Source organism: Melopsittacus undulatus, chromosome 10, assembly GCF_012275295.1.
Source record: "Melopsittacus undulatus isolate bMelUnd1 chromosome 10, bMelUnd1.mat.Z, whole genome shotgun sequence".
NCBI lineage: Eukaryota > Metazoa > Chordata > Aves > Psittaciformes > Psittaculidae > Melopsittacus > Melopsittacus undulatus.
This window is the reverse complement of record NC_047536.1, coordinates 14,285,256-14,306,141: the sequence shown is the minus strand read 5'-3', so window position 1 is coordinate 14,306,141 and position 20,886 is coordinate 14,285,256. Positions and strand designations below refer to the sequence as shown.

General features: G+C 42.9%; 2 protein-coding genes across 6 annotated transcripts in view; both read left to right on the top strand.

Moving 5' to 3' along the window:
* The window catches only part of VDAC1 (voltage dependent anion channel 1), a 75,876-nt gene extending 68,141 nt beyond the window's left edge, over window positions 1-7,735 (top strand). For all 5 annotated transcript variants that reach the window (XM_005147268.4, XM_034066631.1, XM_034066632.1 and 2 more), the window contains 4 exons: window positions 1,929-2,156; window positions 5,173-5,323; window positions 5,929-5,986; window positions 6,758-7,735. In XM_005147268.4, coding sequence (XP_005147325.1) covers window positions 1,929-2,156; window positions 5,173-5,323; window positions 5,929-5,986; window positions 6,758-6,849 — 529 coding nt within the window. In that variant the 3' untranslated portion in view covers window positions 6,850-7,735. The remainder of the gene's footprint in view (window positions 1-1,928; window positions 2,157-5,172; window positions 5,324-5,928; window positions 5,987-6,757) is intronic.
* A 1,914-nt stretch (window positions 7,736-9,649) lies between these two features.
* On the top strand, window positions 9,650-16,157 carry C10H5orf15 (chromosome 10 C5orf15 homolog). Its single transcript, XM_034067178.1, has 3 exons — window positions 9,650-9,775; window positions 12,755-13,368; window positions 14,540-16,157. The coding sequence occupies exons 1-3, from the start codon at window positions 9,676-9,678 to the stop codon at window positions 14,669-14,671; spliced, it is 846 nt and encodes a 281-aa protein (XP_033923069.1). The 5' UTR covers window positions 9,650-9,675; the 3' UTR covers window positions 14,672-16,157.
* Window positions 16,158-20,886: the final 4,729 nt, after the last annotated feature.

Genomic DNA, 20,886 nt, shown 5'->3' with positions numbered 1-20,886 from the left:
CCCAAAAAGGCATTTTTTTACTGTAGTTTTCTGGAATAATCTTGCTTTGTTACTGCTTCTGTCCTAAGACCTGGAGACAGTTAACAGTCAGCCTGTGTATGATGAAATCATGGGCAACTGATTTAAATCTCTGTATTAACAATCCCTTTTTAATCCGAAGCTACAGCAAGCAAACTTTTACAGCCAGTAACTTGAAAATGACAGCTTGAGTTAGGGTGTGAAGGAAAGGGTTTATTTGTGCTCCTGCTGCCTCTTTCTGGCTGTGTCAGAGGCTGAGCTGCTGTCTCAATGAAACAAGTCAGTTCAGGGCTGAACAGGCTCCAGGAGCCAGTTGGCCGTGGCTCTAATAGGTCAGCACAGGAACTGGGCTCTTCTCCCGAGCTGCATTATCATGTGAGCTCCCGCTGGCCACGGCGTGGCAGGGGATGAGTATTCCTCATTGAATGCCATGTTTTATTTGGGCCAGAGGGATTAAGCAGCAGCTGGAGCATGGATGTTGGTTTCTTTTATTCCCCTGATTATCTTTTTGCAAGCAGTGCTGCCAACGAGTCAAAATACTCTGCACAGGAGCTGCCCAGAGCAGCACGCTGCACTGAGGCTGTGGGATACAGTTACAGGGAGGTTGCACCCTGTCTTGCAGTGTCCTGCATTGCCAGGTGCTTCCAGCGCACTCCTAGTTGTACATTAAGCAGATATTTTTGACTTTGTTAACCAGAATAGTCTGTAGTGATGGGTGTTAGTTATTTCTTAGCTGGTGGGATTTTAAAGAAATAGAAAAATCTGGTCTGAGAATGACAATGTACAACTATTTCCTAGCACTTCAGACACTAGTATCTACTTTGTGTGGGAGGCCTATTGTAATTTGAATAAATGGAGTGAGATTCAACCCTGGTGTGACCTGGATTAGGTTGACAGGGATGCATCATGTCTGAGTATGAGACACCTTCTCCCCCTTCCTTCCTGCTGCGAGGAGTCTTTCAGCAGTGAGAGTCATTTTCAGGAGTGCTCTGTGTTAGCTTGCCTCTGTCCCTGCTGACGCTGGTAGAAGTACTGCTGACTTAGAGCAGTTGCAGAGGAGCTAATGCTGAGTGCTTCTGGCACTGCTGCTCTTGTGTCTGATCTTGCAAAACACAAATTCCCGAGTCTGGAATACTCATAATAAATCCAAGAGCGATCTCTGCGTGGGTCAGATACAGGAGAGGAACAGTTCTTGCAGACTGGTTTTGCAGCCTGAAGGGAAAGGTTGCTTTGAAATCTCAATTTAGCCTGACTTTTCCAGGAAGATTTCAGGAGAAGATTTGGTCAAGGACAGAAGATACCTGTAAGGTAAAAGAAGAAGGGGAAAATGATCTTTAATAAGAGTAGCTGAATATATTAGACATAACTCTCTTGTGAGGGCCTGCATCCGTGATGTAAACCAACCTCAAGACACCTGAGAAAACACTGTTCTGTTCCCTCAAGAAGCTGGAGACAAAGCAGTGATTTCTTGATGTTTGTCTCAGTAAATGAAATTACCCAGCTCACTGGGGTTGTCTAAAAACTGTATTTGTATGTGGAGCTTCTGTGGCAAACCTGCAAACTGCTGCAGCTCCCTTTCCTTCCCTGCATCTACCGAACTTCCCAAACCATCAGATGAGCTGGAGATGAGGGTCTGGTTTTGTCGTCTCCCGTCTGGCTTTTTGTGCCGTCTCATTTCAGAGCACAGCCCAGCAATGCTCAGTGGGGCACCACACAGCATTTTATTGCTTGACTGCAATTAACTCACTGTATCTTGAACTAGGGTTCTGTGGAGGTAGAAAGGTGACGTATCCCGTGGCTCTCCAGGGGTTCATACGTTGTCTTCAAGAGCTATTACACTGCATTAAAGGAACTGATCTGATGGGATTGCTCCTTGTGAGTGTACCTGTTCAAAGATGTATCCTTTTCAGGAAGAAGAGTGCTAAAGTTAAGACAGGGTACAAAAGGGAACACATCAACCTTGGCTGTGACATGGATTTTGACATTGCTGGTCCTTCAATACGTGGAGCCCTGGTGGTTGGCTACGAGGGATGGCTGGCGGGTTACCAGATGACCTTTGAGACAACGAAGTCTAGAGTAACCCAGAGCAACTTTGCTGTTGGCTATAAGACTGATGAGTTCCAGCTTCATACTAATGTGTAAGTACTGGCAGAGAGGCATGAAAAAGGAGTTTGAAAGGATTTTGCTTCTTATTAGGACAGTGAAAGGGATGGAGTTTGAACTGTGGTGAAAGAGGGAGTGGTTGGTTTGAAATGACTTCTGCATTTCAGATGGCAAGCTGCATGTTTTGGCTGCATTAACTTTCCTTTAATTATGCGGGGGAGGATGGCATAATGGAAGGAACTGGAATTCACTGAGCACCCAAGTACCCAGCATCTCTTTCTAGCAGATGAGGGTTATTGGACTCTGTTAGCGGAATAATAAAGCAAGTGGGTTATGAAAATACTCTTTGTGAAATGTGAAATAAAAGCAATGTCAAAATGAAACAAAATGGTGGTTTGGTCTGTAGATTAAAGAGTTAATCAGAACAAGCAAGAGCAGGGAAAAGGGAGTGCATGGAAGAGATAGGGCCTGGGTTTGTTTTAGTACTGGAAGTGATATGTTGTAAACGTTTGGTTTAGTATCATAACTCATAATAATCTATTTACACAGGCATTTGGCCTTTCTGAACGCAGCAACAGTGAGGAACCAGGAAAACCGTAATTTCTCTGTCTCCCATTCCTGTTTAAAAAGCAATTTATGCCTCTGCAGAAGATGTTTGCTTTAAGATTAGGCAATCCCTAATCCATTCCCCGCCCCCCCTTTCCCATTCCCGTGGGTAATTGGATAGTTTGCATATGGCAGAACTACTGCAGGCTCTTCCTGTTCAGGGGCTGAGCAACTGTTCTGCCTTCCTGGAGCTGCTGCTTCAAAGGCTTTCTGTTCTGTTTCATGCTGTTTTGCAGAGGTTTGGTTTAGGAAGCTCTCACTGCCTTACAGAACAATTGAACCTTCACAGCCCAGACTGTGTTTGAAGGATTGCCAAAGCACAAAGATGCGGGCAGAAAACTTGCAGCAGAACAATATGTGGGTTCCCCCCCCACACTCAGTAATTCAGTTATTCCTTCGAGCACAGTGACTTTCAACTTTGTTGTACTGTAGTGGTTCAAAACGTTGTCTTATTGACCTTTAATATAAAATGCTGTAACTATGAATTAAAGCAACAGCAGAAAATATAAGAGCAGCCGGAGCTGTACTGTTCTTGGATTCCTGAGCATCTTTCTCTTAGGTTGCTGTTACTGTATGTGGATGATAAATCCTCTTCAGGGGGACACCGAGTTTGTTTATTTAATATTCATAATCAATTGATGGGCAAGCCCATAAATATGTGATATGAATAGATATTTATTGATATGAATACATTATTTGGGTATTTGATGTGTTTCAGCTCTGAACTGCCAGAGCTTTTCTATAATCCCAGAAAAAGTTACTTGTGTATGGATCTTCCACCACTCTCCCACTCGACCGTTGTATCTGGAGAGCTCAGTGTTTCACAGGGATGCTGTGGCAGAGCTGATAACTTAACTAGGAGGGCCTGGAGGCATTGTCTTTTGTTCCTGGTGTTCCACAGACCAGCTGGGGACTTCAGGAAGTTACTGTTCTTAATGGTGATTTAATGTGTTAATTTTCACGGGGGGATAATGGTTTGTCATTTTTTTATCTCCAAAGTGCTGTTATTACTGTTAGAATTAAAAGGAGGTTTGTTTGCTTAGTTATTACCATGTTTAATAATAAATAATAACTAAAGGGAGGTAGGGCTGGTTAATTTCTAGTTTTACATATGACTTTCCTCATTTTTTAAGCAGAGCTCAGACCACCCCCCTAATGTTGCAGGTCAAGACAGAGCTGAGTGGGATCCTTGCACAAAAATCTGCCTGTGTAACCAGCTCTCCTCAGTCCTTTTTAACCCCTTCTTTTCTTGAGAGCCAAGCACAAGCAGTTATAGGTGAGCTTCAGTCTTACCTGAAGTAAGTATTGTAGTGTTCTTCTGGAAGAATTGCTCTAACAATTTAAAAGGCTGCTGCTACGACTTGAACTTTTCAATAGGTGTTACAGTTACTGTTTAGTCAGTGGTTAGCACAGAATGGTTTGTGTTGGAAGGGACCTTAAAGCTCATCCAGCTCCAACCCCTGCCACAGGCAGGGACACCTTCAACTAGAGCAGCTTGCTCCAAGCCCCTGTGTCCAACCTTGAACACTGCCAGGGATGGGGCATGATCTATACAACTAAGGAACATCAGGCCTAAGGGGTAAAAGTGGAGAGGTTCTAAATCTCCCCCTTTTTTTCATCACTAAAGGTTTGGTATGCTTTAATAATTGGAACCAGATTATTTCATAGTTCAGAAATGACTGTATTTTACTTGCAGAGTTCTTCATGTGGTTTAAAGCTCGTTTTGTGCAGTATGTTTGTATCCTCTTTGAGGAAAATGAGTGGAGATGGAAATTGTTGCCTGGTTTACAAGGAGTGCAGGGCTTTTAGAAGCCTTTTGCTGTTGTTTTTATGATCTGCATGCTCCAACAGTTTGCATTTTATTTACCACACTTTATTCCCTGGGTGACATTGGTGGCAGTGGTAACTGGAAGTTGTGCTACTTGATAGCAGAGCTGGAAGCTGTTGTGTTCCCTGCAAAGTAATAATAGTTTCATTTCTAGAGATATCTGTAGTACAGATGTACCATAACGCCTATTGCAAGTGGTATTAATTTGCCTTGGACATTAAATGGGCATCTTCCGCTACAGTCCATCTGTGTCTGGTGACAGAGGCAGTTGTAGGATGATTGCTCAGGCTCTGGAAACTGGGGCATGGCCTCACTTTACTACAAAGACTCTCATTTAGAGAAGGGAAAACTGGAAGCTGGCATCACTTGTCTGTTTTTGATAGTTTGTCATTGCTTTTCTTCAGTGCTGTAAGTTGTTTGTTGAAATGGAGTAACCATCAATGAATGTAAGCCTCTAAAACTGACTTCAGAACCAATCTGGCCTAATGTTTCTATCTTAGTTGTTCCAGGATATTAAATGAGATGTGAGTGTTCTGCAAGTATAGATCTTACTGGGAAAAGAAAAAGATGATTGTTTTGGGATGCAGTTTAAAACCGGACTAATGCATTCCTTCCAGGAATGATGGAACGGAATTTGGTGGCTCAATTTACCAGAAGGTGAATGATAAACTGGAAACTGCTGTGAATCTTGCTTGGACAGCTGGGAATAGCAACACTCGCTTTGGAATTGCAGCCAAGTACCAGATTGACCCAGATGCCTCTTTTTCTGTGAGTGCTGTGCATGTACATTTATAAGCATTTGAAAATAGGCTCTCAAAATGGAAACGCAAAACAGCTTTTATGTCAGGGAATTACGGAATCCCAGACTGGTTTGGGTTGGAAGGGACCTTAAAGCTCATCCAGTTCCAGCCCTCTGCCACAGGCAGGGACACCTTCCACTAGAGCAGGTTGGTCCAAGCCCCGTCCAGCCTGGTCTTGAACACTGCCAGGGTTGGAAATAGGATTTTGATGCAGGTCTGTGATGCACAATTGGCACATAAATGTATTTGTCTTGCTGTTGGCAGCATGAGAGCACAAGTACAGGATTTGCCTTGGAATGACACAGAATGTTTAATCATATTTGAGGGGGTTTTGTGTCACTCTTGAAAAAAATCAAAACCTGTGTTAATAAAACATCGTTTTCCCATAGTGACTGTAGACTTGTTGAAATTTTGGCTTTAAGTTATGGCAAAAATAATTCTAGATATAGTTATTTTTGTGATTTAACACATGAAATCCTGTGCCTGCCTTAAAGGTATTCCTTAATCTTCGAGCAGGAAGAACTCTGAAGCAAGACACCCAATCATTTACATATGGTATTTTTTCTTTTTAAGGCTAAAGTGAACAACTCCAGTCTGATCGGATTAGGATACACTCAGACTTTAAAGCCAGGTGAGTCTATGCAGGAGAAATTGAGAATCAATCAAGTGATACTTTAATCTTGAAATATCAGAGAGGTTTTGTCACAAAATGTTACTGACTCCTCTCTGCTGTTGAATGTCTGTTGGAAGCAGAATTATTAGAGACCACTTATCAGTCACACACTCCTTTATGCTGATACAAAACATACCTAAAATTAGGTATTTCACAGATAAGTAAATGCATTTTTAATACTTTCAGAAGCTTCCTATTATGCAGTTTATTTTGCTTGAAAATGTGACTTTCTCAAGGTCCCCTGGTGCAGGAAGAGGACAATCTTACCGCTGTGAAATTGGTTTAATGTAGTCTAATAAATCTGCTGCCAGAATACTGAGCACAGATGGACATGAGATATTACGGTAGACAGAGCTTAAGCCTTTTCCTCCCTAGATTTCAAAGTGGTTCAGAAAGGTGGGTATGTATCAAGGTCCCAATTTTTCATAGTCCTGGACTCTAAAATTAGATTAATCAGTCCAGGAGCAAACTGCCTTTGAGCTTTAATTACCTGGAGTGATAAAAAGCAGAATCTATCACCATGGTTTATTATAACTTTCATAATTCATAAAGATTTCTTATCTGCAAATTGCTTCAAAATGCTGGTCCTTACAAGGCTAGCTGCCAAATTGCCTTAACCCAGCTGCCCAGTAAGTTAAAGCTGTAATGCAGACACTGCACTTATTGAACATAAAGCTCATTCTAAGTTGTAAAACTTGTCTTTTTCGCTCACTTTTCTCTGTTTTACAGGTATCAAACTGACATTGTCAGCTTTGTTGGATGGCAAGAACGTCAACGCTGGTGGACACAAACTTGGTCTAGGATTGGAATTTGAAGCATAAGGAGTGATTCTACAATCAAAACTACAGCATAGCTACCTTCAGAATATAGTGTACCTTTCAATGTTTGTCTGGGATGCAAGTATTGCTCAGTATCAGTCCTGCTAGTCCTGGTTAAAGACAGCTAAGCTTTAAAAATGATGTTGTTAAAGACATGGAGACAAAAGCATAAAACCCAATCCTAATTCCAGGCTTTTTTCTTTTGAATGTTCCTGCCCATCACGTCTGTCAGCTGCCACACGATAGGAAGTAGGAAGGTATTGATTGCCTTTACTAACGTATTGACTGCACAAAGAACATGTTAACAGTATAAAAAGATATAAAACCTGAGATGTGAAGAATCTCAGACCACTATATTGTACTGTTCATTCTGTAAGCAAAATGTCCCATCATTTAAGGTTTCAATTCATGATGGAATGTGCAAATGTGTCTGAAAAAGGGATATTTTTGGTTGTAATTACTACTTTTTTAGCTGGGTGTTTCAGGAATGGTTTGTCTTATTTGGCCATCTCACACCTACAGCTGTCTCCAGAGTGCTTTAGGTTGTTCACCTTGTGTAAGTCTGTCACGGAAGAGGTATGATGTGACTCAGCCAATACTCCCTGTCCTGTGTTGTGGTTCCTTTCCCTTGCACAGACTGGAAAGCTTGTAAGACAGGGACATAATCAGGGAAGAGTCTTTGTAACTGCAATCACATAGCTGTTGCATCACGGAATTTCAAATGAAGCTTTGTTTTATTACCACTTTTTTTTAGCAACTAAATGGGTACATTTTTAGAGAGTCTTCCATTTTGTGTGGAACTAGACCCCAAAATGCTGTACTTGACACTACTAAAAATGGATATCAAACCCAAACCCAACTTGAATAAATATTGAAATATCACCTTTTATTTTGTCTTTGTATTAATTGTGAAAACACTTTGATATTAATTCTCGGCTCCTGAAGCAGACTGGCACCATCATAGTGTGTATTTTATACCACACATACACAAAACAGTTCGTAGGTTTAAGTTCCTGATGTGGCCATGTTCTTAGTGCTTGCTGAGTACTGGCAACTGCATACGTGCGTTTAGCTCATGGGGAAAACAAGATAACGTGACTTGTTTATCTTTCACTGCAGAATGCACCAAGTTGCATTACTCATCTATGTAGAAATAGGTTTGAGCAACGAACAGCTATCAGCTGGGGTAAAGTTCAGTGGCTTTTCATTAAGGCTGTATTTCATGTGCTTTATTTCATGGGCTGCATCAAAAGGAGTGTGACCAGCAGGTCGAAGGAGGTGATTCTGCCCCTCTACTCTGCTCTTGCGAGACCTCACTTGGAGCATTGTGTGCAGTTCTGGTGTCCTCAACATAAAAAGGACATAGAACTGTTGGAACAAGTCCAGCGGAGGCCACGAGGATGATCAGGGGACTGGAGCACCTCCCATATGAAGACAGGCTGAGAAAGTTGGGGCTGTTCAGCCTGGAGAAGAGAAGGCTGCGTGGAGACCTCATAGCAGCCTTCCAGTATCTGAAGGGGGCCCTACAGGGTTGCTGGTGAGGGACTATTTTTTAGGGTCTGTAGTGACAGGACAAGGGGTAATGGGTTGAAACTTAAACAGCAGAGGTTTAGATTGGATATAAGGAAGAAATTCTTTACTGTTAGGGTGGTGAGGTACTGGAATGGGTTGCCCAGGGAGGTTGTGAATGCTCCATCCCTGGCAGTGTTCAAGGCCAGGTTGGATGAAGCCTTGGGTGCCATGGTTTAGTGTGGCGGGGGGGGGGGGTGTTGGAACTGGTTTAGTGTGCCATGGCAGGGGGATTGGAACTGGATGACCTTAAGGTCCTTTCCAACCCAAACCATTCTATGGTTCTACATGTAAGCAGTCACAGATGGCAAGGGCCTGCGGCAAAGGAAAATGTGCTTTGTGAGGCAATGGCATTAGGACATCATGAGGCTGGATCTGCCAGCAGCAGCCACACACTGCACAACACTGGCTGTTTCCCCCCTTACCACAAGTATTGCTGAGCACATCCTATGTGGCTCATCTCAAATACAGAACCTAACGCTGCAGGAGGAAGTCCTCCTCTTCAGACTTCACCCCTTGAAACAACCACCTCACAGTAACATGGCAAATGCTCATGATCAACTTACGTCCCTGCATGCTCTGTGTCTGGTGTGCTCTTGAGGTCTCCGTAAGCCCTTGGGCTCCTTGCTCTTGGCTCTCTCACCTCTGAATCGGCTTTTGGGGACTTTCCCCTGCTGTGATCAGCCTCAAGGCTTCCCTCTGGGCTCGGACCACCTCATTTGGGGTGAAATCAGGAAAACTTTGCCAGAAATCTACGTATCTCTGCCAAAAGCACTGCATGGGCGCTATAACGTGAAGCCCAGTCCTGCGTGTGGTGCAGTAGTTTTGGGGTGTGAAATACACCCCCCCCTTCTCTTTACCTTTACAGATTCTTTTACTATGCGACTCCGTTTTGCTCATCTTGTGTCTTTATCGAGCTTTGTTACTATAAACTTGTACAGTTATATCCACATAACCATACCTATGATTTGCGAAAGCCAATACATTTATGTGTTTATCACAGGGGGGAGGGTCCAACCGTGAACATCAACCTCCGCCTGAAGGAAGCAGCAGACAATAGAGGAAAGACGAGAAAACAATGGGAAATAAAAGGAAAACCACCGTTTTCTGTCACCGGTTTCTACCCCCTCACGCCGCCTTCCCGCCCAGTCCTTTACGCATGCGCGGCTGTTCCACCTCCGGCGCCGCGCAGGTCTCCCCCCACCCCTCCCGCACCGGTGGGCGGTGCCATCGCCACGTCGGTGCAGGCTGCCCGGCAAGATGGCGGCCGCCGGCGGTCGGCGCGTCCCGGCGGGCTGCGCCCTCTGCCTCCTGCTGCTGTGCGGATGGACCCTGGGGGTGCGCGGCCAGGCCAGCACCGGTGAGCACGGGGTGCGCGGTTGAGGGGGGTGTGGGGGTGCGCGGCCGCCCCGGAGGCCTTTTCAGCGCTTTTAGGCCTCTGCGGCCGCCGGTGGGCCTGCCCGCCGCCTGCACCGCCGCTGCGCCGCCCTCCTCAGCTGAGGGGCGCCGGTGGGGCCGGCCCCGGCTTGGTTGGTTGTCTGTTGTCGCGGGGAGGGAGCCGTTTAGTGCTCGTTCGCTCGGCAGAAGCGTGGTTAGTGTACGGGTGGGTGAGAGACCGCTCGGCTGGTGGTCACCGTGTGTTGTTGCTGTGAAGGTCGGTGTAGCTGCCTGCTTCGCCCGCCGGAGTGAAGATCTCATTCCAGTTGTTCTAGTGGGATGCCTGTGTTTAGGCCCTTTAACCCCCATATAAGCTTGTTATTGTGCAAGATGACTCCTAGTTAAGTCGTAGAATCACAGAGTGATTTGGGTTGGAAGGGACCTTAAAACTGACCCAGCTTCTAACCCCTGCCACGGGCAGGGACACCTTCCACTGGAGCAGCTTGCTCCAAGCCCCTGTGTCCAACCTGGCCATTTTCTTTCTCCCACTTCCCTTCAACCAGCTGTAACCAAATGCTAATAAGAAATGTGTATTTCAAGTGCAGTGATTTTGTGATTTTTAGTTGGAGTTTCAGTTGGGCAGTGAAGAGGAAGGGAATGACTGAAGGAAAGGAAGGGAGCAATTCTGAGCTGTTAGTTCCTTTTTCCCTGGCAGGCAGTATATCCAAACCTGCTCTCTTTGTTGCCCTTCAGCTGGTGCGATGGGTAGGCAGTAAGGAAGGAAGAGGTTCAGGCTGTGGGACACAAACCTATGGAAAACCAAGGCTTTTTAATGTAAAAAAAAAAGCCATGGAACAGCTTGTTTTCTAAAAACCGAGTTCTGGAAGTGAAATTTGACCCTGTCCGGTGTTATTTTACTCATTGTTTACTAAGAGGGCTGTGTTATTAGTTCTGTCATTGTGATTGAACATTAGTATCTCATTTCTGAAGCTGAAGCATCTCTGGAGCCCGTGCACTACGTGTAACATCATCTGACCCTGTTGTGTAACTGCACACAGTGCAGCCACCCTTTCCAATGCCAGATAGCTTTGGGTAGATAGCATAAGTCAATTGTGTTGTAGTTGCTAAATTTGCTATTCTTACTATAAAAAGAAATAACCTCTTGTAGGAATAACAGGAAGCTGTGGCATTACCTGGTGGGAGTCCTGTGCATTTAAGTGTATATCCTCCTAAAACCTTCACTCTAAAATGAGTTTAATAATTTGATAGGATACACACAGTGTAGTTCTATAGGAAGAACATGCTTGTTGGTATTTCAGACAATTTAGCTATTACTTTCTTATACTTTTGGTGAGCATAGCAGTAAGCTTTGCCCATCTTACCCACATGCCAACTAGCTATAAAGATGAGACTCTTGCATAAATTTTCGTCCTATTTATTTCCATGTATGCAATTAGCCAGCTTGATTGCTGAGGGAGGATGAGAATTCCCTAAACTTGCCCTGTGCAAGAACTGAACAAGTTAATGGTGGTGTGATAATCCAGGCTAGTAGTTTCTTCAACAGCAAGCATGTTAAATGTCAAGTAGTTGACTGAAACTCCAGCAGAGAGGCTTCATAATGCCTCGTTCATATGGGATTAGTTGAGTCTTCTCTGTTTTCTTTGGTTGCAGAGTAATTCCCAGTGGAAGAGTGTACCATGTAAACAAGAAGTCTGTTGTAACTGACCCTGTGTAAATGCCCCATTCATGAATAACACGATTCAGTGTCCCCGGTATAATATTTTACTTACGGGTTATTCGACACAAGCAGTTGGTTGAATGCTTCTTTTCTAGAACCTGTAGCCTTCCAGAGAACTCCTTGGGAATGCTTAATGGAAGGGTTGTTACTGTCTTAAATAAAAGAGTAAAAATGAGTTTGGCTTGCCAAAATACAAGGCAAGAACGGCTCCGCTATTTAAATTATGGTGTACTGAAAGTCTCCAATGTGCTTTTCATTTTTAAGGGGTCTCCTGATTTGAGTTTGGAAGTGATGTGCTACAAACAGGAACAGTTAGCTGTTTTGTCTTAGGGTTAAAGGCCATTGGCTATTTAGAAACTCCCTCTGCATCTTTTATTACCTTCATTTGGGTACAGAAGTGGGATGATGGGCCCTGCATGGGGTTTTGATGCTCACCTTGCTTGTCAGGTGGAGACTGCTATGAGGTCTCCAGCTGGCATTGCAGTGATTATGAATGTGCCTGAGAGTGCATTGCTGCGTAGCACTGTCACTGACTTACTTGGTTATAATAATTTGCTGCTGACAAAAGGCTTTCCTACTGGAGCATAGGCAGTCACATTGTCCTTTCTTCAGCTTGTTTTATAAGCTGTGCTTCAGTACTTCCATCTGACTTAACATAAGGTTGGAAATCATTCTGTGTTCTACACATTCAATAAAAATAAGTGCCTGTGAAGAGCTGCCAGGGCCTTGTGTCCTGCCTGAAGGAGACATCACAACTTGTTCTCTCTTTTTGTTGGTAAAATATGCAGTGGTAAAAGATTAAAAACTCTGGAGCTTTACTGAGAGCTTCTTCCTCTGCAGACCTCAGCAGATTCTGTGGGAGAAAGAGTTTGATGATGGAGAAAATGCAGTTGTACAAGACACCATAAATCCACAGAGGGAGGGGAGGACCAGTCTCTGAAGTTCTGAGTGTGGAAAATATGCATGCTCGATTTTTCAGGGACACTTTGGCATACTGGTGCTTCCAAGCTTTAATTCCTGCCCCGCTCAGGACTTCTCTTTTGAAGCTGCCAAAGTACAGGAGTGTGTATTTCTGCATGGGATTCCTAAAAGGCTTGCAGTGTGAAATATGCCCTGTTCATAATTGGATTTCTTGTCTACAAAGTGAATGCCTTGCAATAACTTTTGACTGTCACAAGTTAGTGCCTTGTGCTTAATATTGACTGTTTCTCATCCTTTTCTCAGAGTCTTTGGGAGTAGAAGTGCTCCAGGAGAATATTTCCTCTAGAAGTGAGAATGAAACAGTGAGTAGATCCCAGAATTTGACAGACAGCTTGCAGGGTATAACCCCAACCAGAAAAGAAGCAAGCGCGACAAAGAACAAAGAGCTCCCAACAACAGCTGGAATCAATTCCGTGACTGCAGTAAAACCATCTACAATGAAAGGGGGGTCTCCACCCCTGTCTCGTGCGGTGACTGCTAGCTCAGTATCTCAGATTGATGTTGATGCTTCTGAAGATACTAAAATTGAGGAAGAAGATCTTCTAACAGATTTGAAAGACACACTAAATAGTTCACCACCCGTCATAAAAGAAAATATGGAGTCAGATGGAGATGATTATGATCCTTATGAAGTGACCTCGAATTCCAGATACAACCCAGACCTTCTGGAGATGCCAGAAGATGATGATTCTGACACCATTAGTAACTACAATGAGGAAATCAAGAACCTTGATGAGAAGATAAAAGATGTTTCTGTCACGGGGTTGGAAGAAGAAGATGGGCATTTCTTTTTTCATCTGGTTGTAGTTGCCTTCCTAGTAGCTGTTGTTTATGTCACCTATCACAATAAGAGGAAGGTAGGTATGCTGTGAAAGGTTGAGAGAAACAGCTATAGTAGTTAAAATGGAGTTGCATTGCCTTGTACACTCTTAGTAAAAGGAACTTGGCTGTTGGGAGAATGATATCTTTGCTTATTCTTGGCATACTAATATGCAGATCATTACTGACAGTTTATCTGCACAATGAAAATGAACTTGAGTAGAACATTCTAGATTAGAAAATCAATTGATTGATACCATCAGTAATCAGTCAGTTCAGTAATGGACCCTGACAGTGTACAACATGACTTCTATAAATGAGACCAGGGCCAAGTTAAGTAAAGGTGATGGATTGATTTTGTTTCTGCACAGGATTATAAACAGCAAATTAAGGGAGGTTTAATCCCAAAAAGTGTGGGAATGTTCCTGTTACAACTGTGATAATACTTATAATAGGTATTCACTTCAAGGTGGTGTTTCTGTCATACATACTCCAAGGGCTTAACTACAGACTTTAAGGAAATGCTTAACACTCCAGTTTCACATAGAGAAGCTCAAAGTTAAGTGTTTTCAGGTAGCCATTTCTTCAAAGCAATTTGCTGATGCATGCACAAATTTGCCATTAAATCATAAGCTAATCTTTAGAAATTAGGAAAATTGAGGCTTTATTCATATAGAGAACACTGATTTGGTCAAGGAGTTGGGGGAGTCTGAAAAGAATGCAGCTAAAAAAAGCCCCAGACTTCTGCTTTACAGTGCAGTGATGTATCTGGAATGTCTTATGGGGGGGAAAAGGTTGAACAAGGTGTTACATTTGGAAATGTAACTTTGAGGGATGGTTACGTAAGTGCTAAAAATGCCTTGTCTTTGCTATTTACATGCAAGTGTCACCCACATGCTAGCAAGTGTCACCATGTGGGGATAGTTTAATAGTCTGAATATACAGTACTTGTGAAGCTACACACATTACTGGAAGAGTTCTAGGTTAAATGATGTGTTTTTTTCCAAACTCCAGCTGAGGTTGCTGGTAGGTGACTTGATGGCAAGGACAGTGTGGAAGTGACTATCAATGTCATGTTCTATAGCAACAGTAACACGATTGCCAGGATCGAGGGGTTCGAACTCTGATGTCAATAGAACCGTTAATGTGTTTATCAGACCCAAAATGTTTCTCCATCGCATTCTGTAAGTTGTCTGCTTTTTCTTTCAGATCTTCTTACTGGTCCAGAGCCGAAGATGGAGGGATGGGCTGTGCTCTAGGACAGTGGAATACCATCGGCTAGATCAGAATGTTAATGAAGCAATGCCTTCCCTCAAGATAACTAATGACTATGTTTTTTGAAAGCACTGTGATTTGAGTTTGCTGAACTTACCACTCTTTGCCTGCCTAGTCATGTAATGATATTCAGGTATTCTAAATATGCTGCTTGTACTGAAGTGAGATGCACCCTCTTTGACCTGGATGTTTTTGAGATTAAATCTCATGGAAGATCAAGGGCATGATACATTTGTTTGCTACTTTGGTCAGGTTTTATATCAACTATAAAGATACAGACTTTAGTACTTAGTGCTCTTTCCATTCACTAAGCATCATCCCTTCTGTCTGGAGCAGTCTTAATAGTGGTAATACAAAAAAAATAAGCATAAAATATCTTAGGTCTAATAAATTAATGACTTTGGCTTCACTAAATCAAATTAATGGTCTCTTTGCTAATCACTTATTTGGCTCATAAATCCCCCTCCATTGCAAACTTGAAATATAATTACATTTTTCTATGCTTAAATCCTGATGCTGCAAATCATCCTAGTTTTTTTTTTTTCCTGGTTTCTGTTCTCTTATTGCATAATTGCTGGCGTGGCAATTTCGTAACTTCTGTATGTGGTCATGCAGTAAATAATTTCATTGTATACAACCCATTTTAGTTCAGAAGCTACATATTTCCTTAAAATATTCAAGACCTTTGTGAAGGTATGCAGCTTCTTGACTGTCCAGTTCTTTCCTCTCATGGTATTTATGGCTATTTCATTGTCTTTGTAATTAATGAATGGAAAATAAGCCTTGTGGAATAATCTAACTGAAAGATAGTTGACAGGCTTTTGATACATCAGAGCTTCCTATTGAATTTTAAGACAGTTGGGGAACAGTTCCATGGTTTGCTATATTATAAAAGGGAGAAGCCTGAAAAACGAAGAGTAATTGATGTTATTCTGACCCAGGTAACAGGCAGATGAAAGTGCTGGTGTGTGGGGCTGCGACAGCACACTGATTTTGGACAGACATTTATGCATTAGTGTCAATCACATTACTGGTACAATAGTTTTGGGTTTGGCTTTTTTTTACTGTCTTTTGTACTTCCGTTATTTATGTTTTCCTGAGTTGTAAAATATAAAATCTTGGTTTTCTGTACATTCTGTTTGTGATCAAGTTTTCAAAGTGAGAAATGTGTAAATAATGGTGGAGCGGGAGCCCATAATTAAGAACTTGGTATTCAAGTCATTCTGTAACATTATGAGGAACTCACCTTTCCAGCGGTTGGCATGAGGATGCTGAAGGCATGATACTGCTTACAAATGAAGTGCTAAAAGTTCTAAATCCTACTGTTAAATGCATTCTTTACGTAACCACAAGAAGTAAAGCACAAACAAAATAGCCCTCAACTCTTTTCTTGCAGTAATTTTTATCCTATTGGGACTTGTATCACTTAATATTTTGAATAAGGTTTTTAAAATAAATGACAACAATAAGATTGTGGTGTTTTATCTGAACTGCTTCACTGCTTCTGTACAGCACCTGGTGTTAAAGAGCTTACATAAAAGATGGTTCTAAACCACCTTTTCCATTACTGTTTAAATTCACTCTGTAGGGGTGCATGGAGTTCTGTGTCTGTTAAGTGGTATGTAAGGCAGATAGCAAGGCTGAAGTGAAATCTTTTAAGCTGTAGGAGTCAGTAAGTTCTGTCACTTTTAAGTAACTTTTAACCTGATTTGTATAATTACTAATGCTTATGGAAGACATTGGAAACTCTTGCCTGAACATACCTGCATTAAAGCTGAACACTGCTGTGGTTGGGATCCAAAGTGAAAGGTTACTTTGCAGAGCTCCTTTAGCATGTTTAAATGTTGGAATTGGAGGAAGTGGCTCATGTTTTCACACCCAAGAAATTCAATGGCTTTCTCCTTAAATAACATTCATAAAGTGTGGTGATTTTGACAGTAGAGACTGGTATGGTCACACTTGGCATGTTTCCTTTCAGCTTGGTATCACAGGCCTTACAGAGAGCCCCAAATCGAGGTATTGGAGTGCTCCAGTGAACACAACTGCAGTGATATCCATGTTAAAAGCTTCATCTTGGATGTCATTTTCTCTTCCCCCTCACCTCCCATCCAGTGAGTTAGACCATCAAGGCACAGGTTGCATTTTTAGCCTGAAAATGCTGATCTGACTAACACCTGGAGTACTGCTAAAAAAAAATAGAGACAAATGGCACGGACCTGAATTAGTAGAAATCGAATAGTTAGGGTTGGAAAGGACCTTAAGATCATCTACTTCCAACCCCCCTGCCGTGGGCCAGGACACCAATATAGGCATAGTTGGTTGGTTTCTGGAGTTCATAGCCATGTTACCTTATTCCATCTTGGATGTCTTCCAGAGCTCTTGAAGCACGATTCAACTGGCTGAATGAAACCAACCTAAATGTTTTTTCTTCCAAGCTTTCTGATGACCCCTTTAAGACTCTATGTGAATATGGTGATGGAAGAATCTTGCATTTCCTTGCCCTCCCTCCCTCAAATTGTTTCTCCTTGTGGAAAGACTGTATAGGGAAAGAAATCTATTGTCTTTCCAGTTTTTTGAGCTGTTCCTGCCAACAATCCCACTCTTTTAAAACCTCTTAACTGTTGCTGGAGGAGGAGTGCACACAGGTAGTGGCAAGATAGGTTTTTGTGGGCTTTTTAGGGAAAACTGTCCAAGGCCTGATGTAAACTCAATTACTGAACAGTTTGGTTTGCAGTCATGACGTTTTCAAATGCTCTTATGTTCTCACGGTACTTGTCCCACATTTAATATTCATTAGGTGCACCTAACAGTGTTTAGGCCTAATGGACTGCAACTCACTTTGGTTATAATGCAAAAGTTAATACATTCTCTTCTGTTATGTCCATTTAGCCATCTGCTCTGAGGGTACATGAGGTTACCTTAGAGGAGGAAAACAAATCTTACGAGTTATGTTTGAGGTCATGAAACCATGGCTTGCACGTGTGTTGACTTTAGCAGGGTGCAGCTTTGTCTCACTCCAGGTACTTCACTCCAAGCACTTAAGGTGAGCAGCTGCCTGTTGTGCACAGCATCTTTAGCTCACAAATAGCACAGATCTGTGTTAAATATTTATACAAACAGGTTTTTAATGAGGCTCTTTACTAATGGTGCTAAGGGCAGCTTATCCAAATGGTTTTGAGTTCACAGGGAATTCACATGAACTTGAAATCCTTGAAGTTCTTTGAGTTTCATTTGGGGAATTAGCTGAACAGATCCACTTCTAGGATGCTGATGTATTTAAGAACTTCGAGCAAGATTCACCCCATCAGGTTGATGGTGATTGTAGCAAGTTGCCCCAAGAGGTAGGTTTGGTTGTACCAAAGCAGAAAGTCTGTTGATAGATCTAAGCAAATGAGGATGATAATGTTTGTGGAATAGCTCTATTCATAAAGCCTGTCCAGTGCAGATCCTGCTGTAGCACTCAATGGTAATGCCAGCACAACCTAGAGGCTGCAGTACTGATTAACACTGGTCATTTGTGTCCTCAAAAGATGAAGGCTAAATAATCAGCCCGTTATCCATGACATCTCACCAGTCCCTGAATTTATACTTGCTCACCTTCACTTGTAGCAAGGTAATACTGGAAACAAAGGTAAGAAATGGTGAATTATCACTCCACCCCAGCTAATGGCTGTGCTGGGTTGTGTCATCCCAGTCATCTTGGTACTGCAGAGAAGGGACTGCACCCTTGTAAAACAAAAGATGTTAAATGCACACAGTGACTTCAACAGTTTTATTCAAAGGTACCTTTTCATTCCCAACAGCCCTTGGGTTGGTGCCTGGGCAGGGAAGTGCCCTGCTGAATTGACACACAGTTTCCTAACGGTATCAATAGAGAGGGAGAGGTTTCTCATGCTCCAGTTTCACACAGGCTCCAGGAGAGCGGAGTATGTGTCATTCCATGTGCAATAAAAGAGCCATTTGCTGCTGAGGTAACGGGGATTAAGCTACTGGGTTTTCATTTCTTCAATTAAATTTGCTTCTGGAAAATTAAAAGCAGGCAATCAAAAATTCATCAAGCACTGGGATCAAATACAGAGGCACAAGCAAGCAGATTGATACCGCATCTTACCAACAGGGAACGTCTGCACGCCTTTCTTGACTGAAGAAAGGCAACTTTCTCCCATGAAGGTGAGTTATGACTTCCATCAATATTCTGATAAAAGGAATAAACCATTCCTGAAGAGCTTTCTGATTAAACTTCCCAGGATGGAAGTTGAAGCTTTATTTATGGAGGTCCTTGCCGGTGCTTGGGCTTTCTGCAATGGGCACAGGCAGAATGAAGAGGATGGTTTAACCAAATGGAACATTTCACTTTTACTAGCCAGGAAATCAGGTGGTTTACACTATGGTTTCATTTTCATTTAGCACCAGTGCATGGTACTTGGTGAAGTCAACTATCCCCAGCTGCTGCTGCGCTGTGTGCAGGGTGAGCAGAGGAAGGTTTATCTGAGCAGGGTGGTTTGAGTTATGGGAAATGAACCTGCAATGAGGAGATGAAGAATGCAATCTCTCTTAAATACATTTAAATGCTACAAAGGTAACACAAAGGGATATTTCTGTGGCTCTAACACAGAAGACTTCATATTAGCAGAAGGGGGATATTCTTACAGCTTTAACTCAACATCTTTGCTCAGTTTCCAAGCACGGAGCAGCTGCAGGCCAGGGTGGACGCAACATTAGTGTGGCTATTTGGAGGCACGGTGATGATCCAGGTGGGTGAGATGCTGTTTGCTTTTGTTGGCCATGGAAAGCTGCTGTGCTGGGCAATGAGGTCTGCCCCAGCTGGTGCTTGTTTGGGCCTCAATTTTCTGCCTTAATTTGAGGCAGCTGAGAAGGAGGGAGCCATTGCTTCAGTGAAGAAGGGAGGAGAGGGGTGGTTGGAAGCTTTGTGGGTGTCACCAGCCATGGGGTTGTGTTGCTGGGCGTCCCTAACATGCGGAGAGCAAGCTTTGGTCTTCCCCTTGCTGCACCTTGCCTTTCCCAGGTAAGTTCTGAACCAGTAAAACAATTCTTCTTTCTTTTCCATCTTCCATGCTTGAGTTTTCAGTCATGCTGGGGCACTGAGCTCATTTACCATGCTGCAGACCAGTGCCAGGGGTCGCTTAAGGCAAACACTTGGATTACATAGGACAGAGATGGGAATGTCCCCATTCAGTGGCAGTAAACTGTTAAATCGGGGCTTTTAAAAAGCCTTTTTAAGCTCGCTCATAAACCCAAGCCCAAACAAGAGTGTTTTACACTGCAGAGCTCAGGTGAGTGGTCGCTGCAGTATCAGTGTGCTGGTTGGTGTTGCTGAGGGGCTGGACCATCCTTAGGGTTTGAGGTTTCTTTGGTTTGGGTTGGTTTTCCATGCTACACGGAAGGTAAATCTCTGGGTGGCTTCACTGGGCAGGTGAAGGCAATGGTGCTTGCATGGTCCCCTAACCCCACGGTGCCTGCTTGGCCATGCAGCTTCCTTCTCCTGCCCTAAATCCAACCTGAAGCTGCATTTTGTGCTCCTCCAAGGCTGAGTAGCTTTATGGGAGTGCTAAATCCTCATGTAAGGCTGATAGAGCAGTGATCTTCAAGGCTGTATATCCCTGCCACCACAAAGCAGCAGAACTAAGAGCATCCTTCTCACACCTTTTCTTTTACAATAAAGTGGCCTTTAAAGGAGAGTTCCTGTAATGGTTTCTGTTATACTTTTCTGATATGGGGCATATGAGTGTAATAAATGGTTAATACCAAAGCTTTCAGCTTCACTGTTTCCAGTATATCTAATTAGAAAAAGAAAAATGCCATATTTTCTGTAATTGATCCTCAAATCACCATCAGAATCACTTAGCAGCCTCCTTAAACTTATTTTTAATTACAAGGTCTATTGCCTTGTTATTAACACTGAAAAGCACCAATCTTGGCAATTTCCTCTCTTTGTTAAAATGCAAATCCAAAGGTCAGGTTCTCCTTATGGAGGTGCATTTGCTGAGGCTTTATTAAAGGTGAAGTGAAACCAGATTTCATCACTCTGTACTAGTCTCTAAACACCGTTGAAAGGGATGTGATTAAGCTTTAAGGAAGCTGCTGGGGTTAAGGACTGAAGTTCAGGTTCACAGATGTACCAAGGATGTTGAAGTAGTTCAGAATGGATGAGCTGGGATACTGTTGCATTGTTGATTGCAGAGCTGATGCTCCCCGCCAGCTACCTCTAGCAAGGCAATGGAATTATGTTGTATTAGCACCTCCCTGCCTTTCATCTGTCA

Coding starts and splice junctions, on each gene's coding strand:
- C10H5orf15 (XM_034067178.1), top strand. CDS start 9,676: ATGGCGGCCGCCGGCGGTCGGCGCGTCCCGGCGGGCTGCGCCCTCTGC. Junction 9,776..12,754: donor GCGCGGCCAGGCCAGCACCG/GTGAGCACGGGG, acceptor TCCTTTTCTCAG/AGTCTTTGGGAGTAGAAGTG. Junction 13,369..14,539: donor CCTATCACAATAAGAGGAAG/GTAGGTATGCTG, acceptor TTTTTCTTTCAG/ATCTTCTTACTGGTCCAGAG.